A 20,014-nucleotide genomic window follows, 5' to 3' on the forward strand; every position below is an offset into this window, starting at 1 on the left:
GTTAACAAGATTAAGTCAAGTTCATTTTAAACCTAACATAAGTTTTGATAAGTGAGTGTTATGTTAATGAAATGCATTATAAGAGTTTCCATGACGTTTGAAAAGGACTCTTCATACGGAGGATGCGAAAACAACAAAATTTCATTACTGATAAGAGGAAAGTTATACAGTATTTGTCCATTGACATGGTCTAATCTTGTCTTCAAATAGTTTGTCAAAAAGATTTGTTACAAATATAAAAACGGTACTTTTTCATTGTGGCTAGCCACACTGTGTAGCCGAAATTACTTGTTTAGGGGTTACTCAGTTGATCAAGGGTTACTTATTTTGGGGGTTACTTAGTCGGTTAGCGCGTGAGATTAATCTTTGACTCGACCAAGTAACCCCTGAATAAGTAACCCTAACCGATCGAGTAACTGGCCGACCAAGTAACAATTGAATAAATAATCCTGGCCAACCAAATAACCCCTAAATAGATAACTCCAAATCAGACACATGAAAATTTGTGATAAAAAAAGGAAGTATTTTAAAGTTTAACTAGTCTAACTACCCTCCACTTGAAACTTCTCAAGCACGACGTATAAAAACCCTAAACACCGCGCCAAATGAACCCAATCATCCTAATTTCCCCAAAATTCAAAATCAGTTAATCAGTTACCATTAATAGAAAGAGGAGAGAGAAAGTGAGTGAAGAACCGCCATGGAAGAACCGCCATCGCAGGGAGATTCCAAGGTTTTCAGCGTTCGAATCGTTTCGATTGATCATTACATGGCTCCTCCAATTCCAGATTTCGACATTTCTTACAGCAGCTTCCAAGGTTCTCTACAATTTCATCTTTTCGGAATTCAATTTTATTTTTCCGAAACCCTAAATCGATTATAATTTAGAAATGTTGAATCAATTGACGAATTTCTAGGGTTTCAGCTGAGAATTCTGTGTTTATTTTCAGGTGGAGGTGTGAAGGAAGTGCCTGTTATAAGAATCTTTGGCTCCACTCCTGCTGGTCAGAAAGCTTGTGTGCATGTTCATCGAGTAAGATTTTGTAAAATTTTGATGAATATTGAATTCTTTTTGTATGTAATTCTCTTGAATTAGCTCAATTTGGGGGTTTTTCAGTTTTTTGGTGTTCTTGATTTTTAGTTCAACGTAGTTAGATTTTCCAACAACTAATGTTTTACAACACTTTTTAAACTTAGTTTCCTTTTGTAATTTATAAATTATTAATTGTATGTAGGTTTTATGCTAACTACTCTTGTAAGTTACTATCTTGTGATATAAAGTGTCCTAATTTGATCTTTAATTAATCACAAAATGATTCTAAATTAACCAATTAGGATTTACAAGTACGTCCCATGAAGGGTTTTTAACAGGTTATATTTTCATCTTTATGGTGTTATTAACAAGAAAACAGTGTGAGAGAAGTTAATTAAGTATTTAAAATTATTTATGGATATTCCACCCAAAAAAAATTTATTTATGGATACAAAAGGTATTGGATTTTATGTTGTCTTTTTCTAAATGAGTTTATTTTTAAGTGAATTTGGTGGAATAGGTTAAATTGGTAAGCTTCCATTGTGTGCTGGATAATTTTATTGACTTTTAAACTGTATTCTATACTATTTTTATGCTAGCTAAATTGGTTATTTTGATTTTGAGGCTAGCCTAGATGTTATTTTTCAAAGGTCCCTTTAATGACGGCATGTTGGCACTTGATTTATCTTGTAGGCTTTACCATATTTATACGTGCCCTGCTCAGATATACCACTTCATCTAAATCCAGAAGGTTTGTTTTTTTTTTTTTTTTTTTTTTGATTTTAACTTTTGGATATTTATTGTACTTCGTTGGAAATGTCATGTTTTCCTTTCTCCAAAAAAAAAAGAAAAAAAAAAAGAAAGAAAAATGTCATGTTTCACAAGTTAACTGGATGTTATTTTTTGTCACTTATCCTCCTTCCACTTTCATATGAATGATGCTATAATTGTTATTATATACTTGAAGCACCTTAGTTTATATTGCTCTTTTAGGCACGTGCTTATACTTTCCATCGTCAAATTTTTTGTTGGATAGTGGGTACTGTACTTTGTCAATAATTTTTTCACATGTTTTCATTGGAAAATATCAGTTTCCCTTGGAGTAATCTTTACATTGTTGGGTAACTAGTTGAGGAAATTTGTTCAATAAGTCAAGCTGGAAAATTGCCAATTTATATGGCTCTCCAAACGAAAATGATTGTTGATTTCTGTTGTATCTTATGTTTAATGAGAAGGGAAACAATCAAATATGTGATATGGTTTTGGGTCATTGGAAGACAACATGTCCCCGAAGTTTTAATTCAGTATTAATTTACTAAAATAAAATTTTCAGGGTACCTAAGCAAAACTATCCTAACCTTGAAAAAGTTAGAGCAAGCTTTGCCAAACTTTTATGTTTCACTTGTTTTTACTTTAAATTGGTTTTTGTACCAAAATTGATTTGTTTTAGTTGCTTTTACTTTAAATTTGATTGAAGCTGTGAGTTGCTGCTAAAGTTTGTTGTTTGGTATAATCTCTAGTAAAATCCTGTCTGAAAGAATTGTTTAGAATCTAGGCATGTCCATGTCAAAGGTGTGATTGGGTTGTTTGTAAATACAGGTAGTGTTTATGAGAATGCCATATCTTTTGCTGTTGAGAAGGCTTTGAAGGTATGTTAAGTTTTAAGCATTGTCTGAAAATTTATTATCTTTGCACATCATTGTGTTTCGTCAGCTGCTGATAAAATTTGAATACTTTGGATTTGTGAAGCTCAAGGGCAATGCTGGTACAAAAAGGCAGCATGTGCATAGTTGCAATGTAGTCCGTGCAAAGAAATTTTATGGTTACCATTCATCAGAGGAGCTATTTGTAAAGATAAATCTGTATCCTTTTTAACATTGCATTGTTTTAAATCTAGGAATGAGCACCTTTTAATATTTTGACCCTTGCATGATATGGAAAGCTAAATTTCAGAATTATTCTTCCTCCATTCTTTGTTAATTGCTACATTTCCCAAGTTAAGAAGTTAATATTAACTGCTACATACCCATTTTTGGCTATTTGTTCTCTCTCTCTCTCCTCATCCATGTTCCCTCTTTTTATCACTCTATCTTTTTCCTATATTTTGCTTTTAATGTGTGTGACACCTATACATGTAGCAATTTTTAGAGCGCAAAGGAAGCATCTTTTTAATTTAATGTCTTAGGGTTTACCTGTTTACTAAAAGTTTGACATAAAATTGACTGATTAACATACTGTTTGCTCACACTTGCATTTAAGATAAGTCAGTGATTAATTGCTGTATATTCAAAGTTTAAGAAGTAAGAAGGCTAAACATACGTGATATAACACTTTATGTCATCTTTTGCCTTGACAAGTTGGCTAAGTTGGCTTCATTGTTAGTTTTCTGAGTTGTAATTGGACTAAAACTTCGTAATGTGTTGAGTCTGATGACTTCAATCATTAACAGGTTGCTGAAAGTTATGCTCTTGTGCTTTGCATACATATATATATTTTTTTTATCCTTTCTTTGTTGTCCTTGATTGGTGAAAGATATCATCCCCATGATGTCTCTCGTGCTGCTAATCTTTTGCTGGTATGTGTTTTTTTTTGCCACTATTGGTTGAAAACATAAATTTAATAACCAAAGTCTTGCTGAAATCTTCATCTTTCTGTAGACGGCTCTTTAGACTGGCCATTTTATCCTAAATGGAAACTGTTAGCTATCATCTTCATTCAGTACTTGTTAAGATTAAGTTGTATTGCACAAACTGTTATTTTAATCATTTGGTTTTGTCTGAAAAAGTTTAATTTCAGGATTTTGCAATCTTCAGTGGAATTCCAATATAGTCTGTTCTGTTCCTTTGAATTATAGATTAGACTATACTAAAAATCTTGGATTATTTGTGTGTTTCAAGAAATTATCGTTAATATTATGGTGAGCTTACTTTAGGATTAACTGCTTCACTATCAAAGTATCAAGTTGACCAAATTGTTAGCCTTTAACAGCTTTTGTTCTTGGTGGTTGAGTATTGTGTGTGTTTACTCAAAATGACTGTATTCTTACTGTTACAGAAAATATGTTTTGCAGAGCGGTGTTGTCTTTGAGAAGTGTCTACAGCCCTATGAATCACATATTCCCTTCCTTCTGCAATTTCTGGTACTAATAGCAACTTGAAGTGAAGTTCAAATTTCTAGAATTAAGAAAAATTCCATGTCTTGCTGCTATATCTGTGACTACTCTTTTCTATACATTGCTATCCATATACATGCTGCAATTATGTAGAGTAGTCTTGCTTGACCTCTTTTGCTCATTCCTAAATGATTTGATTTGATTTGATTGGCTTAGTCGGTTAGTCCTCTTTATATGTTGTGAGCTGATGGTAGGTCTCAACTCTCAAGAATTGGGAGTTTAAATTGGATAGGTGGGTAAAGTTGGTCTCATCTTACTTTAGAGATTTACTTAAAGTAGACATTTTCTTTTTCTCAGAAAGAGTGAACAGAAATTGTTCATTTTAGTTGTGACTATTACGAACTTAGGACAATGAAACACTGATCTGATATGTAGGAAAAAGCTGTTTGGTTTTGGAAAAATGTTTATGATGCTTTTTTAAAAACGAGAAACTCTAGTCCTCTATTTGCGATGGAAGCTTATTTCACGAGAAAGAAAGAGTTCAGTGATAGGTCAGATATGTTTGACTAGCTTTTGGACATTTCAGATTTTCAGATGTACCATAAGGACATTTGTGGCAGATGCCAACTAATTTTTATGGTTAATAATTGGGGTATATGACTAGCAGGGCATTAGTTATTCATTTAATTTTTGTTTGAGAAAATTTCGCTTTTGAGAAAAGTGTTGTTAGTAGAGTATATCTGATCTTCTGTTAAGGCTTTGGAATTGAGATCAAGTTTGTATTGGATTATTGGATTTTCTAGTCAGTACCTTTTAGATTTGATTATTTGAATAGAATGGAAGACATTTCTGGTGTTTAAATGAATGCAATGTTACACTTTTTTTTTTTTTATAATTTTTTTTTAATTTTTAAATTACGAGACATCTTTTTTGAATGGGTGTTTAAACTATAAACAATTATCAAATTCAAATCTGTTTTTTGGGCTTTTTTTTGGGTGTCTATGCCCTCGTACTTTTCTGATTTTGTTGTCTTCACTTATATTGTTTGTTATTAAAATGCATTAGGTTGACTACAACTTATATGGCATGGGCCATATGCATGTTTCAAAAATGAAGTTTCGTCATCCAGTGCCTGGTGATCTCCGTGTTGAGAATGCTGATCATTCTAATCCAGAAACTTTTGTTGGGAAGTCTTCTTATTCTCAGGTCATGTGACTGCCTTACCGAGTTACTGATCTATGATTATTACTCCCTCCGTCCCCAAAAGTTCGACCCTTTTGGCCTAATTTTAGTCCCTAAATGATCGACCCATTTGCATTAAAATACCCACCAATTTACAACAATATTTGTGTAAAATTAGCTTCCCCATATAAAATTTTGTTTTTTCATGTATTTTTAATGCTTTTTCTCTCTACTTTTTTACAAACCCCATGTAAATTTATTTCTCCAATATACTTTTACTTCTTTGTATTTAACTTTCTTAACACCCGCGAAATCAACCCAAAAGGGTCATTCTTTCGGGGACGGAGGGAGTATTACATATTCATATATTGTTTCTCGTATCTGAAACACTAAAATGGGAATCCTTTTCACTAGGCAGATGTGGCTTCTAGTTCACATCCATTGCCACTAGTTTGGAGGTCTTTAACAATTCCAGATGAATGGATGTGGCAATATCCTTCCGTAAGTGGTGCTTCATTAACTCCTGTCAACAATTTTGTAAATCGTCAAAGTATTTGTGAACTTGAGGGGGATGCCACTGTAGAAGGTATGCTGTTATTTATACCCTGCCTTCAGGTTTCTTCCCCCTGTTTCAGTTTGAATTATTACTCTCACCATATAGTTTTACAGACATTTTGAATCAGCAGTTGAAAATGTATACATCCCTCTCACAAACTCGTTCAGATGTGAGAATGGTTCAGTCGCTTGTTCCTATATGGGAGGTTTGGCTTTATCCCAGCAATATATTACTCACTGTTAATGACATGTAATGTGGACTGTTCTGTTATTTACTGTTTTTTTTCACGTAACTCATAGGAAGAGTTTGAAAGGAGTGGAGTTCATGATGCAGAAATACTGGCTGATCCTGGTCGGCCACCTCCTCAAGATGTTTTGAAAACCTTGTCAAATGGTGTCGAGTACATGGACAACCTTAAGGGTTTGTATAGCAAATTAGAAAGCAATTTGTTAGATAGATCTGAAGATGTGAATTCTATGGTGCCAACACAATGTCCAATAGAAGAGGAGAGTGTAATGGGAACAAGAAACCAAAACTCAAATGAGCTAGTATTGAGATCCTCTGAAGATGTAAATATCAAGCATTGTGTGACACCAAAGCAATCAGTGCCCGCTGACGCTATAGGTGCATTATTGAGAAAATCAGTTGAAATGGATGAATTGGATATTCTTCAGGTGATGGAAAGAGTTGATACAAAAGTTCTGAAATTCTCTGCCTTTTTTCTCCTCCTTGCTGTCTTGCAGTAATTGGATTCTTCGAAAGTTTATAACTGCCCTAGTTTGAATATCAACTTTCAAGAAAGTACCATTTTATTTTGTTTTTTTACCTGTTCCAGTACCTTTTTGGTTTCATTGTTGGTGTAGAATGACCTGAAATATTTCTTAATCTAATCCCTTGATGATGATGCGTAAAAGTTGTAATTATGGAAATTGTATTTAGTGCTTCTTTGCCTTTGTTGTTTCCTTGCTCTGATTACCCCTTCTCTTAACATGTTCAATTTATATGATTCAGGGTACAGATTCAGAGGATGTAGCATTATTGAAGTGGCTAGCTTCCTCACAGGCTGCAGTAGATATGAACTCAGATGACGAACTTCACCAGGAGACCATTCTAAATCCCCTGTTGCCAGCAGCAACCATTAATAAAGTGTTGGATATAGCTAATACAGATTATGAGAATGAATCTCAGCAAGAGTGTCAGGACATACTTGATTCAATTGTAGATGTGTTAAATTCTGATGATAAAAAAGGAAAAAGAACTTCTGTTGGTCAAGATTTATCTGGCTCAAAAATTCCACAGTTTGATGGTGCTGGAGATGATCATCAATTTACTCCTGCTGCTAATTTACCTGAACAAATAGACACTGAATCAGTGTCTTCCAAGCATCATACATTTCCCCATTGCAGCTCTAGCTTTGATGACAAGCAAAAAAAGCCCAAATTACAGTTTGGTCACCAATTAACTCCTGCTGCTAATTTACCTGAGAAAATGGACACTGAATCAGTGTCTTCCAAGCGTCATACATTTCCCCATTGCAGCTCTAGCTTTGATGACAAGCAAAAAAAACCCAAATTACAGTTTGGTCACCAATTAACTCCTGCTGCTAATTTACCTGAGAAAATGGACACTGAATCAGTGTCTTCCAAGCGCCACACTTTTCCCCATAGCAGTTCTAGCTTTCATGACAAGCAAAACAAGTCCAAATTACAATTTGGTCCTCTACCTTTTTCTGAAGGCCAACAATTTACTACCAATATACATTCTGATCCTTCAACTAAGAATGCAGATGGTAGTGGCTGCTATGTAGTTGACTCAAGAACACAACACAGCGGTTCTGTACGAGACTTGATGAGGAAAAAGCGAAGCTTCCGAGTTGGATCATCCAGTTCAGAAAAAAGTGTGGGAGAAGGTTTTGTAAAGGAAAATAATGTATTCTATCCGAGGAAGTTGGAATTTCATACAGAGCCATCAGAAGAACAAAATTTGATGGCTGCTGAATTTTCTCCTTCTAGTCATATGCAGATAGACAAACAAACAAAAGTGTGTGAAGTTATACAATCTGCTACTGATTGTCTTGTTGGAAAAGAGAAGCAAGGTATTGCAAACTCATCTGTAGCTGATCCAGAAGTTGTCAAAGTTGACTCTGTAGAACAGCATGCGTCTGTGAGCCTACCATTTGCATTTGGCCACGTGGATGAGACAGAGTCCGTAGGATATATCAGCATGACTTTCCACAAGAAACCTCCGTTAGCTAGCTGGAAAAATGGCACATCTGAAAATTCATCATCAATACCTGTTCCCTCCCGTTGGTGTTCTGTCAAAGATGACAGTGACGATGAAGGAACATCAGGTTCATATTTTATTTTATATGTGTTCTTAGTTATTGTATATTGTCCATTTGGAAACTAAACTAATTGTTAGAAAGTTTTGTCATTGTTCTTAAGTTAATGCAAAGGTTAAGCTTTTTTTCTCTTAGATTACGATCTTCTTTTCTGCTCATCACCTCCTTTTTTATAATCCTTTTTTTTTCCCTTTTTTTTTTTTTTTTTTTTTTTTTTGGCTTCTGCTACCTCATCAAGATGTTCATTGTTACATTGAATACACTCTATTTTCAGGATGCTAATTTAGATTTAATTTGCTTATGTTATTGACTATTGTTGTCTTATCTTTCATGCTTTTCTCTCTCTTGCAGTGCAGGGTGGAGTTCCAGAAGATGTTCATCCATTTTTTACTGACTCCAATAAAAGTGTCTCCCAGGATTCACATGGTGTTGGTGACTTCTGTCAGGATTCTCTCATAGGAGTTCCTACTCATTATTATAATGATGGTTCTTATGCTTATTTATTGACCCCAGCAGTTTCACCTCCATCAGTTGATTCTGTTTTTAAATGGCTAGCGCTTGAAGAAAAAGGTAGAGCTAGCAAATGTCTTATTTCCTTATTCTATGTTGGAAGAGTTTTATACATGATTTTTTTTTTGTAATTCATAATGATAAGATTTGCCCTTTTGAGGGATGCGAGCTGTTTTAGCAGCTAAGTTTTAGGTCTCTAGCATCTTTTGCTCATCACTGATTTGTGCTTAAAAATTATCTTCCAGAACATACACGTGCAAAGCCCTTACCTGATGATTCCTCTGAATTAACACTTTTGGAGCCCATGAATAATCAGCTAGATGGTGAAAATCATAGAAATTTAGACATGGAAGGAGTTCTAATGAAAGATGAGCTTGCCCCATGCCTTGATAAAGGGAGTTCTTTGAAAGAAAAAAATTTGACAAAGTTATCACAAGACATCTCTCAGATCTCAGGACCCAGTGGGCAGTCAAAGTCTACTCCTCTCAGTCAAATCGGCTTTAGAGACCCTGCCAGTGTTGGCGCTGGCCAACAACTGACACTGTTGAGTATAGAGGTGAGGTATACTAGAATCCACTTGCATATGTTTCTTGAAGGGGAGTGCCCTCAAAATTGTAAGATGACATGTTATTTATTCGTGTCCCCACCCCCCCCCCCCCAAAAAAAAAAAAAAAAAAAAATCTATCCAACATATTTTTTATTGTCATGATGTGGTAGAATTACAATTACATTTGTATTCTTGGTTCATTGAATTCAATCAATCCTTCAAAATATCTGCCTGCCTTGTCTTTTGCTTGTTGACTGACATGCAAGGAATGCATGGGACCCATAATACTTGACTGACTGAGTGACTTGGCATTGGTACTCAATTATCCCTGCAAAATAACTTCTTTTTAGAAAAAACTATGATGGGCATTTTTCCCATATTGCTTGAAGACTGGCAGATGCAAGATGAAATTGTCACCCATTGTACCTAATATGTTGAACTTTTGCACCTCCTATGTAGTGCTTGTATGCGTCTGCTTTTTTATGGGAAACATATGGTCAAATAGAAGTACTCCCTCTGTCCCGAATTAGTATCTGTTTAGGCCAATGGCATACAACCTGAGCTAATATTTGCTCTTGAAATTAGAATGTAATGCTTGTGCTTTTGGACGTATGTAAAATAAGTTTTCATGTGGCTGTGTTTCTTGTGTGGTTGTTTTTTTTTTTTTTTTTTTATTATTTTTTTTTTCAATATTCACGGTTGATGTTATGATGGTGCTTAAAAACTGTGCTTTGTTATATTAAAGTTAAGTGTATAAGTGCTAACAGCTATTCAGCTGTCATGGTATAGTACATACTCAGGCTAATGTTTGTGATTATGTGCTTATCATCAGGCTGGTGTTTTTGTGATTATACTAGCATTACTTTCAGAGTTGCAGTTGCAGATGCATTTTTGATATCATAATGTCATTGCAAAGTATATAAGTACCAATATTGTCAGCTTCCTAGTTTCTTGAGTCTGTCATTACCTTCTTGGTTAGTAATGCTGTGGTTTTTTGTTGTTTTTTTTTTTATTATTCTATTTGTGAGGCAAATTTAAAATTTTTTCTGGCATGGATATGTGGTCTTAGTTATATATATATTTTGTGAGATGGTTTTGATTGAATGTAGATATCGATGCAGGTCCAAGCAGAATCCAGGGGAGATCTTCGTCCTGATCCACAGCATGATAGTATAAATATTATTGTTATAGCAGTCCAAAATGATAGTAGTCCATCTGTCGACATCTATGCACTTCTGCGTGGTTCAACTGAAGGTTGTGGAAGGTATCATCCGTATCAATGCTAAAAGTTTTAAGTTCGTTCATGTTGTGCCCTTTGTTAAATTTTTATTTTGCCTTTATTTTTTAAAAACATTTTTATGTTATCGCTAAACATTAAAGTTTCTGGAACTTTTTAAGAAATGCCTTCTTTTTCTCATTTGTTTTAGTTGTGGCAATTACATTGGATTCTGAATAATAGCTACTGTTATGTGCTGCAGAAACTTGGATGGAATATCAGAATGCAGGATGCTTGTTTATCCTGAAGAGAGGGATTTGCTTGACAAATTTATAAGTATAACATGCTCAATTGATCCAGATATCTTAATTGGATGGGACGTCCAAGGCAACTCACTTGGATTTTTAGCTGAAAGGGCTTCTCACTTAGGTCTTAGCTTGATTAACAAGATCTCTCGTACACCAGCAGAAAGAAAGGCAGTCAACAGAGACCTGGATACTTCTGACAAGGAAACTGCTGCAGCTGTATCTTCTGATTCTCTGATGTCTGATACTGTTCTCGATGATAATACTATAATTGAGGATGAATGGGGTAGGACCCATGCAAGCGGTGTCCATGTAACTGGAAGAATAGTCCTCAATGTTTGGAGACTCGTGCGTAGTGAAGTTAAATTAAATATGTATTCACTAGAGGCTGTGGCAGAAGCTGTTTTGAGACGAAAAGTTCCGTCGATTCATTGGAACATATTGAACAAATGGTTCTCAAGTGGTCCTGGGAAAGCAAGATTCCGTTGCATTGAGTATTTTGTGGAGAGAGTAAAGTTGAACTTTGATATTGTGAACCAGCTTGATATGGTAAGTGCTGCTTTTAGTAGCTCTATTCATAAAGGTCTCATTTTGTTTTCCATGCATCATCTGCCTCTTAGTGTTATTTGATTTGTCTTGCTTGTTTACTGTGATTTAATTCCCCTTAATTTGCAATTTAACTATTCCCTTTGGTTTCGGGCTTTCGGCATTCTTATAACATTGTAATTTATTTTTTTATTCTAATTATAATTTTATGACCATTCTTGGAGACATCATACCTTTTCCCTTCAATTGCTCTATCTTTGTTTTCTTACTATCAATTGAGACTTGCTTCTTCTGTAGATAAACCGCACATCAGAGCTAGCTCGTGTTTTTGGAATCGACTTTTTCTCTGTTTTGTCTCGTGGCTCTCAGTATCGTGTTGAATCCATGCTTGTAAGGTTGGCTCATACACAGAACTATGTTCTTATTTCTCCAGGGTATCAACAGGTTTGGCTTTCTTTCTTCTGTTTTTTTTCTTCCTCCTATGTCACAGTAATACCTATGACTATATGTCTTACTGTACTCAAAGTCTCAAACAATTCGCGCTTTTATCTTCCGGTGCTCATGCTGCTTGTCTGTGTTGCATTGACCTATATTTTAACCTTGTATTATTAGGTAGCCTCTCAACCTGCAATGGAGTGCATACCTCTTGTAATGGAGCCAGAATCTGGTTTCTACTCAGATCCAGTTGTTGTTTTGGATTTTCAGTCACTCTATCCGTCCATGATTATTGCATACAACCTTTGCTTTTCTACCTGCCTTGGCAATGTTGTCCCATCAAAAGCCGATTGCCTTGGGGTCAGCTCATACTCCCCAGATTTGCAAATTTTGAAGGATTTAAATCAACAGATACTGGTTACCCCTAATGGTGTAATGTATGTGCCGTCTGAGGTAAATTTTCATCTTCTACTGACTTGTGAGCTGTGCTTTAAGATCTGCAGTTTGCATAAAAGGATATGATATATAGAGGAATAGAGGATTGCTTCTGAAGTTTGAATTGCTGCTGCACTTTGCACATGAACATTCTTTTTGTTCTTTTACACAAGCTTGCTCTGAATTGCTTTTTTTTTTTTTCCCTTAATTATTTAATTATTTATTTAAATATTTTTTTTTTTTTTTGATCTATTATGCCATGCCTCTCTGTACCTTAGTAGTTTCCATGTATCTCCTTATTTTAATATTATGTTACCTACTTGTTCTGTTGAACTTCCTTACATACTCCCTCCATATTATATTAATTGCAACAGTTGGAATTACATAAAGTTTTAGGAAAAACTATATGGTGGGGAACAAAGTGTGAGTTTTAGAATATATATAGTCAGGCCTTGTTCTTCAAATTTTATTTTTGCTGAAATGAGATTATATTTTTTTATAGAATTTACATAATTTTTGCCAAACTTGCGTAGTAAATAATTTTACTAAACTTCAATTATTGTTATTGATCAAAACTTACTTTTACTGTTTCAGAATTAGATTTTAATGAAGTACACATTGTGATGAATCTAACAAGATCCTATGTGATTGTTCATCTTTAATTATAAATCACGAAATGTAATTGAAGTTGAGTATGTTAATAGTTTACACTATTGAAATGTTGCAAGTAGAAAAAGAGAGGAAGTATTATAGTATAGTTTAAGAAGTACAGATATACCCTTCTATATTTTGATTTGATCTTTAATAATCATATTGCCTTTCTTTCTTATGCTTCACTTCTTTCTTATGCATCACTTCTTTGAGACAATATTACCTATCCTTTTAGAGATGGCTTTTTCCATAGTTTGGTGCTGGTTTATAATCAGTCACTAAACTTTTTGCATCATCGATGTCTCCATCGCTTCTTCACTGTTCACTAATCGGTCATAATTACTCCCCTATTCTACCGGAGTAATGATGTTTAACTTTCATCAATTTGTTGGTGCATGTGTTCTTGTCCTAATCTCCAATGAGATGATGTTTTTTCTATTAGATGTTGGTAGGGAATTCTATGTATCACTTGTTATCTGATCATCCTATGAGTTTTTCATAAATTTTGTACTTAATTCTAGTTATGTATAAGAGCTTATTTTATGTCCAGTTCAGTTATCAATGTTTAGGATTTTTGTAGTTGTTAATGGCATTCTTAGTCCTGTATTTGCCTTAACATATTATAGCTTATGAAATCTGGTTATCTGGTAAACAATGTATTCGTAAAAGACATTATGAGTAATCCACCAAAGATGACAATTTAAATTGTAGCCTCTAATTCTGATCTAGTATCTATATATAGCTTTATTATGCTTTCGTTTATCTTTAAAGAAGAGGGAAGGTTCTGTGCATGCACTTTTCCCTGCTTGCTCTATTTATCTTCTTACTTTGTTTACTATTGTGACTCCATTGTACCACTCTAAGTAGGTGCGTAAAGGAATTCTACCTCGGCTGTTGGAAGAAATTTTATCCACTAGGGTTATGGTGAAGCAAGCAATGAAGTCATTGGCACCTTCACAGCAAGTTCTTCAGAGGGTATTACTTCCAAGACTTGAAACCTTTTGCATGTATTTTAAAATGTGAGAAAAGATTTCTTGTGGCTCTGAGAAGTGTTTAATCAAAATTGAGTGGTATTTACTTTTATTTAATTAATTATACCAATTACCAACATTCCCTTAGATTAGTTTCCTTTTTCAATAAAAAATCAGGCCAAATCCCATATCCTATCCATTGACTATTCTCAAACTGATTGACAGCTTTATTTGACTTTGAGCAACCCTTTGCAACTCTACTATCAAGCATGGAAGTTGTGGCTGCCTGATATTGAATTCAATGAATGAATGTAGCTTTGTACAGAAGCTATCTATATACTTATTAGCTACAAAGCTTACTGGAACTGATAATATGTATATTTGGGTTGGGCTAGTATGTTGTAATTGTTGTGTTTGGATTGTTTTTCTTTTAATGAACATGTTTGTAAGAAAGAAGAATTATGCTGATTTTTTTTTTTTTTCATATTTTATTACAGATATTTAATGCCAGACAGCTTGCATTAAAGCTAATTGCTAATGTAACTTACGGATACACAGCTGCTGGATTTAGTGGTCGCATGCCTTGTGCAGAGCTGGCAGACAGCATTGTTCAGTGTGGTCGTAAAACACTTGAACATGCTATCTTATTTGTCAACAAACATGATCAATGGAATGCTAGGGTTCTGTATGGTGATACTGACAGGTAAGTGAAAATATCTATATTATTTGGTCTTACTATCCTGAAGGCTGAAACTATGTTTTTTATGAGAATTGAGAGCTCAAAAGTGGAGTGATCTTTGTTTTAACCACACCATAGTTTTCAGATGTTCTGCAGACAATGCACCATATGAATGTGTTGGCTTTAAATTCTTTTTTTAAGCCTCTTGAAATTCTTTTTTTAAGTCTCTTGAAATTACATTCAGAGTCTATGCCCTCTTAACAATCATTTCTTACTACTACTGTACTACACATAATATTTCTTCAAAAACATTCTTGACATGGCAATGTTTAATATCCCACCTTGAGTGTTTGTCTGTGCTTACCTTTTCTCTCACTATATTAATTGGATCTTCCCAGAGCAAAAGAAGGTGGTTGGTAGTTGACTGACGCTTTGGGTTTCGTAAGTTGTCATTTTTTTCATAGACATGGGTATGAGTTTTGGGTGCAGGTCAAGTATGTAACACATCAAATCTATAGTACTATATAAAGAGAAAGGGCTTTTTGGGTGATAAATTTGCCTTTTCCCAAAATTCCCTTCTCAACTTATAAAATTACTTATATACTATAGTTCATAACTACTCACAAAAGAAAAAAGAAAAAAAAAGACTCTAACTACCCACAAACTAAAATTATCTGTACTTTTCATAAATAAATAAATAAATAAAAATTATTACCCACATTATTTTTTACATAGTATTTTTATTGAAAAGAACCACAATTAACTTTGTTAAATGATAATTGTACATATTTTTTATTAATATATATTTTTATTGTTACATATAATATTAATACCAATATAGTTCTATAAAAATAAAATAAAAAAACGTTCATATTGGTTTTTTTTTTTTTTAAAAAAAGTCTTGAATCTTTATACAAAAAATCAAAAATCAACAAAAAATTTTAAAGTTAAGGTACAAAAAGTGGAGTAAATGTGTTATTGACTTTTTTTTCGATCTTTAATTTAAACCTTTAAATTAAAATTTTATGTAAGTATTGATTTTCAAAACAATCTACAATAACAATGAGTAAAATAATAAATTTCCTATATAGTACACACATAGCGTGTGTTTCGTATCTTGTTAGATTTAAACACAGAAATTATGTCCTAAAATAGGACAGTGGTGTGGGGACACTGTATAAATGAAATGTTTTAATGTTTGTAGAAAACTTTCTGCGTGATTTCAATGTACAAATACATATACATACATTTTAGCCTGACTTGATAGTTAAATCTTATTGAAATGTTTATCTGAATTCTGAAGCCCCCCCCCCCTTTTTTTTTGGTGCAAACGAGGGGCTAGGCCCCATCGTGAAACCTATTTTGAGCATTTATACAGTTTTTATTATTGTGATTATGTGGTTCAATATGATTGAAGTGTCTGAGTGACCATTGAAGTATCGGGTAAGACTTCCATACCCTTATCAGAGTGTTCAGTGTCCAACTATGGAAGTCCAAATGAAGAATTTAAGACAGACAAAATCTTGAATTGAAACCCCTCAACTCTACTAAAAAATAGCAGACAGCCCATAAACATACAACATCAATAACACTCACTGCAAAGTATCTAACCTACTACTCTTCAAAACTTTAACTATCTTCCCTATAATGTCTCGAATTCTGAGCTTGACAGTATTACTGACATCCTTGAAAGCTGCAGCAACCATTGCAAACTTGAACTCCTACAGGGCTTTATTACTCACATTCTGCATTTAATACAGAGCAGCTGCTAATCTGTTATAGCAGCCAAAGCAACCTTCTTCTTGAACACTGACAATCTACTCCAAACGTATGCAAAATTAACTGGAGGAGTGGTGATCAGCCAAACCTTCACATCCTGATGACACTGCCTTCCAAAACTAAATTTAAATTTATTAAAAAAAATAAAAATAAAATAAAATAAAAAAAGTCACACTGGAAATTAAAAATATCACACGAGGCAGTATCACATGCCTTTACTCAAAATTTCCTTGACTTGCTATCTGTTTTGCATTACCGACGAGGCAACCAATCTATTTCTGGATAAATGCCTTCTTTTATTTCCATGCTGTGTGAAAGAATTTTCCTTATGTGGGAAATTTTCTCTTACACATCTAACTGTACTGTCTTTTGGCAGTTCAGTTATGTTGTTACTATTTTAGCTTTTGCATTCCTCACTGTTATTAATTGAGGGTAATTGCTGATTCCTTTCTACTTTTGTTTATATATCCTGCAAACACTGCTTTGTTTTTTGCAGTATGTTTGTTCTTCTTAAAGGGCGCACTTTAAAAGAGGCTTTTCGAATTGGAAATGAGATAGCTTCCACAATTACAGCAATGAATCCAAATCCTGTCAAATTGAAGATGGAGAAGGTCTACCAGTCCTGCTTTCTTCTTACTAAAAAGCGATATGTAGGATACAGTTATGAGAGCCTCAGTCAACCAGCACCTATGTTTGATGCTAAAGGTATTGAGACAGTTCGTAGAGACACTTGTCCTGCTGTTGCAAAGACCTTGGAGAAGTCGTTGAGAATGTTTTTTGAATGCCAGGACATTTCCAAGGTAAATACTGGGTAGTTGGAGTCACATTTTTTTAATTGGAAATTGGTTCTGAACTTCTGATCATGTTTTCGTGTTCTATATTTTTAATGAGAAGCAAATGTTGGGATCACTCTTTCTACAAATATGGTCGTATCAGTCATGTATAGTCAATGCTTGTTATTTTCTGTAAATTCAATTGAGGAGATTGCTAAACATCACGTCTGCTACTTTGAAGCTGGCTTACTCTGAAGAAAGGATTTTAAAAAACATTTTTTTACTGAGAAGTTTTCTGTCTGATTTTTTAAGGATAGGAATTTCTCTTGATGATTGAGTGTTCTGTCTGACCTACTCCCCCATGATACCAGCATTGCATTCATGACTTATACCTTTTAAAATTAATGTCACCGTGTTGCGCTCTATCTGGTTGTTTGCAGCTTAAAGCTTATCTTCAGCGCCAATGGTCCAGAATCCTTTCAGGAAGGATTTCAATTCAAGATTTTGTCTTTGCAAAAGAGGTCCGATTGGGGACTTACAGCACAAGGGCTTCATCATCACTGCCTCCAGCAGCAATTGTTGCTTCTAAAGCAATGAGAGTTGATCCAAGAGCTGAACCTCGATATGCTGAGCGTATCCTTTATGTTGTTGTCCATGGAGAACCAGGTGCTCGATTGGTTGACATGGTTGTTGACCCACAGGAACTCTTGTCTATGGAGTCTCCCTATAGACTGAATGATTTGTATTACATCACAAAGCAGATAATACCAGCTTTACAGCGGGTATTTGGGCTTATAGGTGCTGATTTAAGGCAGTGGTTTCAGGATATGCCACGGCCTGTTAGGGATGCTCCTGCAAAGCAACACTTCAGTGCTGTAAATTCTCTCCGAGCTAGAATTGATTATTACTATTCCTCAAAACATTGTGTACTCTGCGGAGAACTTGTCCAAACAGCTAATTATTTTTGTGAAAAATGTTCCAAGAAGGGCCCTGTTACCGTTGCCGCTATGACTGGAAGAACTTTAAAATTGGAGAGAGACATCCAACACCTTGTTGCTGTGAGTATCATACCCCCCCCCCCCCTCTCTCTCTCTCTCTCACACACACACACACACTTGCAATTTCTTATACCTAACGTGTTCCCTTATGTTAAAGCCATATACTCTCATCATTCGCCTAAGAATGACAACATTTTTTTCAAGTAAAGATGAGAGAAAGCTTCATCCACTCTGTATTACCCATCTACCCTTATCTGCACCACTCGTATCCGGTCCATAAAGTAAAGGAGTTGTGGTGTTTAGGTTAGTAAAACTGTGCAAAAGTGGAAATGTCGCAGAATTTTGAAAGTTAAAATTTTAGGCAAGTGCAATTTTAGGGAAACAGAGGAAGTAAATCATAGTAAAGTAGTTGAGTGGTGATCTATTGGTTCCTTTGTTCCTTCACCTATATTGAAGAATTTCTTGTCAAAACCTGCCTTTGACTGCTGTTGTGCTCTTTAAATTTGGGCTCAAATTTGTGATATTCTCTGCTATGAAATGACTAATTATGTGATTTACCTTCTATAGATTTGTCGGCATTGTGGTGGTGGAGATTGGCTGGTGGAAAGTGGCGTCAAGTGTACTTCTCTAGCATGCTCGGTATATTATGAGAGGCGGAAAGTTCAGAAAGAACTGCGGGCTTTCTCTGGTATTGCTACTGAAGCAGGTTTTTATCCTAAGTGTATGGTGGAGTGGTTCTGAATGTTTTCATCATTTTCCTATAAAGAAACCGCAAGGTGATTATAGGATAGGTGAGGTTTTGGTAGGGAATTTTTTTTTTTTTTTTCTCCTGCCCTCTTCAACTTAATGTGAATATGTACTACGTATTTTTTTTTCCTACTCGTATAATGCAGTGTACGGATGCAGATGTATATGGATATTATGGTCATATATTTGTACAGATTAATCTGTAGTGTGTAGGAACATCTCTTCGTGTGTATACAGAATTAGAAGCCAGGAATATACTGTTGTTTGTTGTATCTCTTGTTCATTGTAAATGTAACAGTGGAAGTGTTTATATTTTGTTCAATCTATTGCTCTTCTATGTTGATTTACTTCGAATTCATTTTTTAATTAGACTGCTTGCATATCCCATGATTTGGCTAGCTGAGAAAATTGAAGAATGTAATATTTGACTAGGTAAGTCGGGTAAGTGTGAGTTTACATGGTTAATTCCCCATGTACCGACCTCTCCTAACTCCTAAGCAGGATGTATAAGACCTAATTAATATACATGTTTATTTTTATTTTTTTTAGTTGACACATTTTTCTTTTCAGATTTGCCAATTCATAATTTCAAAATTTTAACCATCTGTATATCTCTAATTGTCATTTTGTCAACCATCTGCATATTAAACTTGTATAAATTAAGATAAATTTTAACAAGATTTCTAGTGAAATATTGGGAAATTCTTTTGAATTACATGTTAATAATGTTTATTATATGTTCATCTTAAAACCACATTGCATATCCTTATCCTAAATTGATATATTAACTAGAAAACTAGACATGTACTGATTTGGTAGTTTGGGCTAGCACGAAAGCCGGTTAGGCATAACATGAAAATGATTTGACTTGGCACCAAACTGTCAAAAGCCTAGCACGACATGAAAAGCACGTCGGTAGGTCATGTGTCGTGCTTGGACATCATTCGCAAAATTTGGCAAAAACTCGACACGCAGAGAACAAGTCACCCAAATGTTGGCCGGTTTATTTTTGACTAATTTAGCAATAATATAAAATTTATTTAGGAGGCATGTTGGTACGACACAACACAAGTACAAAATCGTGCATGGACTCCGAGTTAAAAGATCAGCATAAGCCTGACCAAAATGACTATTTCCTGATCAGTCTAAGCACGACCCATTTGAACACAAAACACGCTAATCCAACATATGCGCCTAC

The 20,014-nt window shown here is 34.6% G+C and overlaps 1 protein-coding gene across 2 annotated transcripts; it reads left to right on the plus strand.

Moving 5' to 3' along the window:
* The first annotated feature begins 430 nt into the window (after nt 1-430).
* LOC110708636 (DNA polymerase zeta catalytic subunit-like) lies at nt 431-19,163 on the plus strand. Of its 2 annotated transcripts, XM_021886812.1 has the most exons (23): nt 431-818; nt 951-1,033; nt 1,727-1,784; nt 2,633-2,682; nt 2,783-2,895; nt 3,566-3,608; nt 4,104-4,172; nt 5,211-5,351; nt 5,742-5,913; nt 5,997-6,088; nt 6,183-6,557; nt 6,895-8,233; nt 8,576-8,794; nt 8,980-9,290; nt 10,403-10,545; nt 10,760-11,351; nt 11,646-11,792; nt 11,961-12,236; nt 13,737-13,844; nt 14,338-14,543; nt 16,795-17,098; nt 17,512-18,129; nt 18,637-19,163. In XM_021886812.1, exons 1-23 carry the CDS (start codon nt 701-703, stop codon nt 18,808-18,810), a joined length of 5,751 nt encoding a protein of 1,916 aa, XP_021742504.1. In that variant the 5' UTR covers nt 431-700; the 3' UTR covers nt 18,811-19,163. The 2 variants fall into 2 exon arrangements, with proteins under 2 accessions (XP_021742504.1, XP_021742505.1); XM_021886813.1 differs by lacking the exons at nt 431-818; nt 951-1,033; nt 1,727-1,784; ... (2 more) ...; nt 3,566-3,608; nt 4,104-4,172 and having other exon boundaries at nt 5,263-5,351; nt 5,746-5,913.
* Nucleotides 19,164-20,014: the final 851 nt, after the last annotated feature.

The sequence above is a fragment of the Chenopodium quinoa genome, unplaced genomic scaffold, assembly GCF_001683475.1.
Source record: "Chenopodium quinoa cultivar QQ74 unplaced genomic scaffold, ASM168347v1, whole genome shotgun sequence".
NCBI classification, from domain to species: Eukaryota; Viridiplantae; Streptophyta; class Magnoliopsida; order Caryophyllales; family Amaranthaceae; genus Chenopodium; species Chenopodium quinoa.

Bases quoted from the DNA above. Each gene is read 5' to 3' on its own strand.
- LOC110708636 (XM_021886812.1), top strand. From the start codon at position 701: ATGGAAGAACCGCCATCGCAGGGAGATTCCAAGGTTTTCAGCGTTCGA. The intron at 819-950 runs GTTCTCTACAAT...GTTTATTTTCAG, and splicing joins TTCTTACAGCAGCTTCCAAG to GTGGAGGTGTGAAGGAAGTG. The intron at 1,785-2,632 runs GTTTGTTTTTTT...TTGTAAATACAG, and splicing joins ACTTCATCTAAATCCAGAAG to GTAGTGTTTATGAGAATGCC.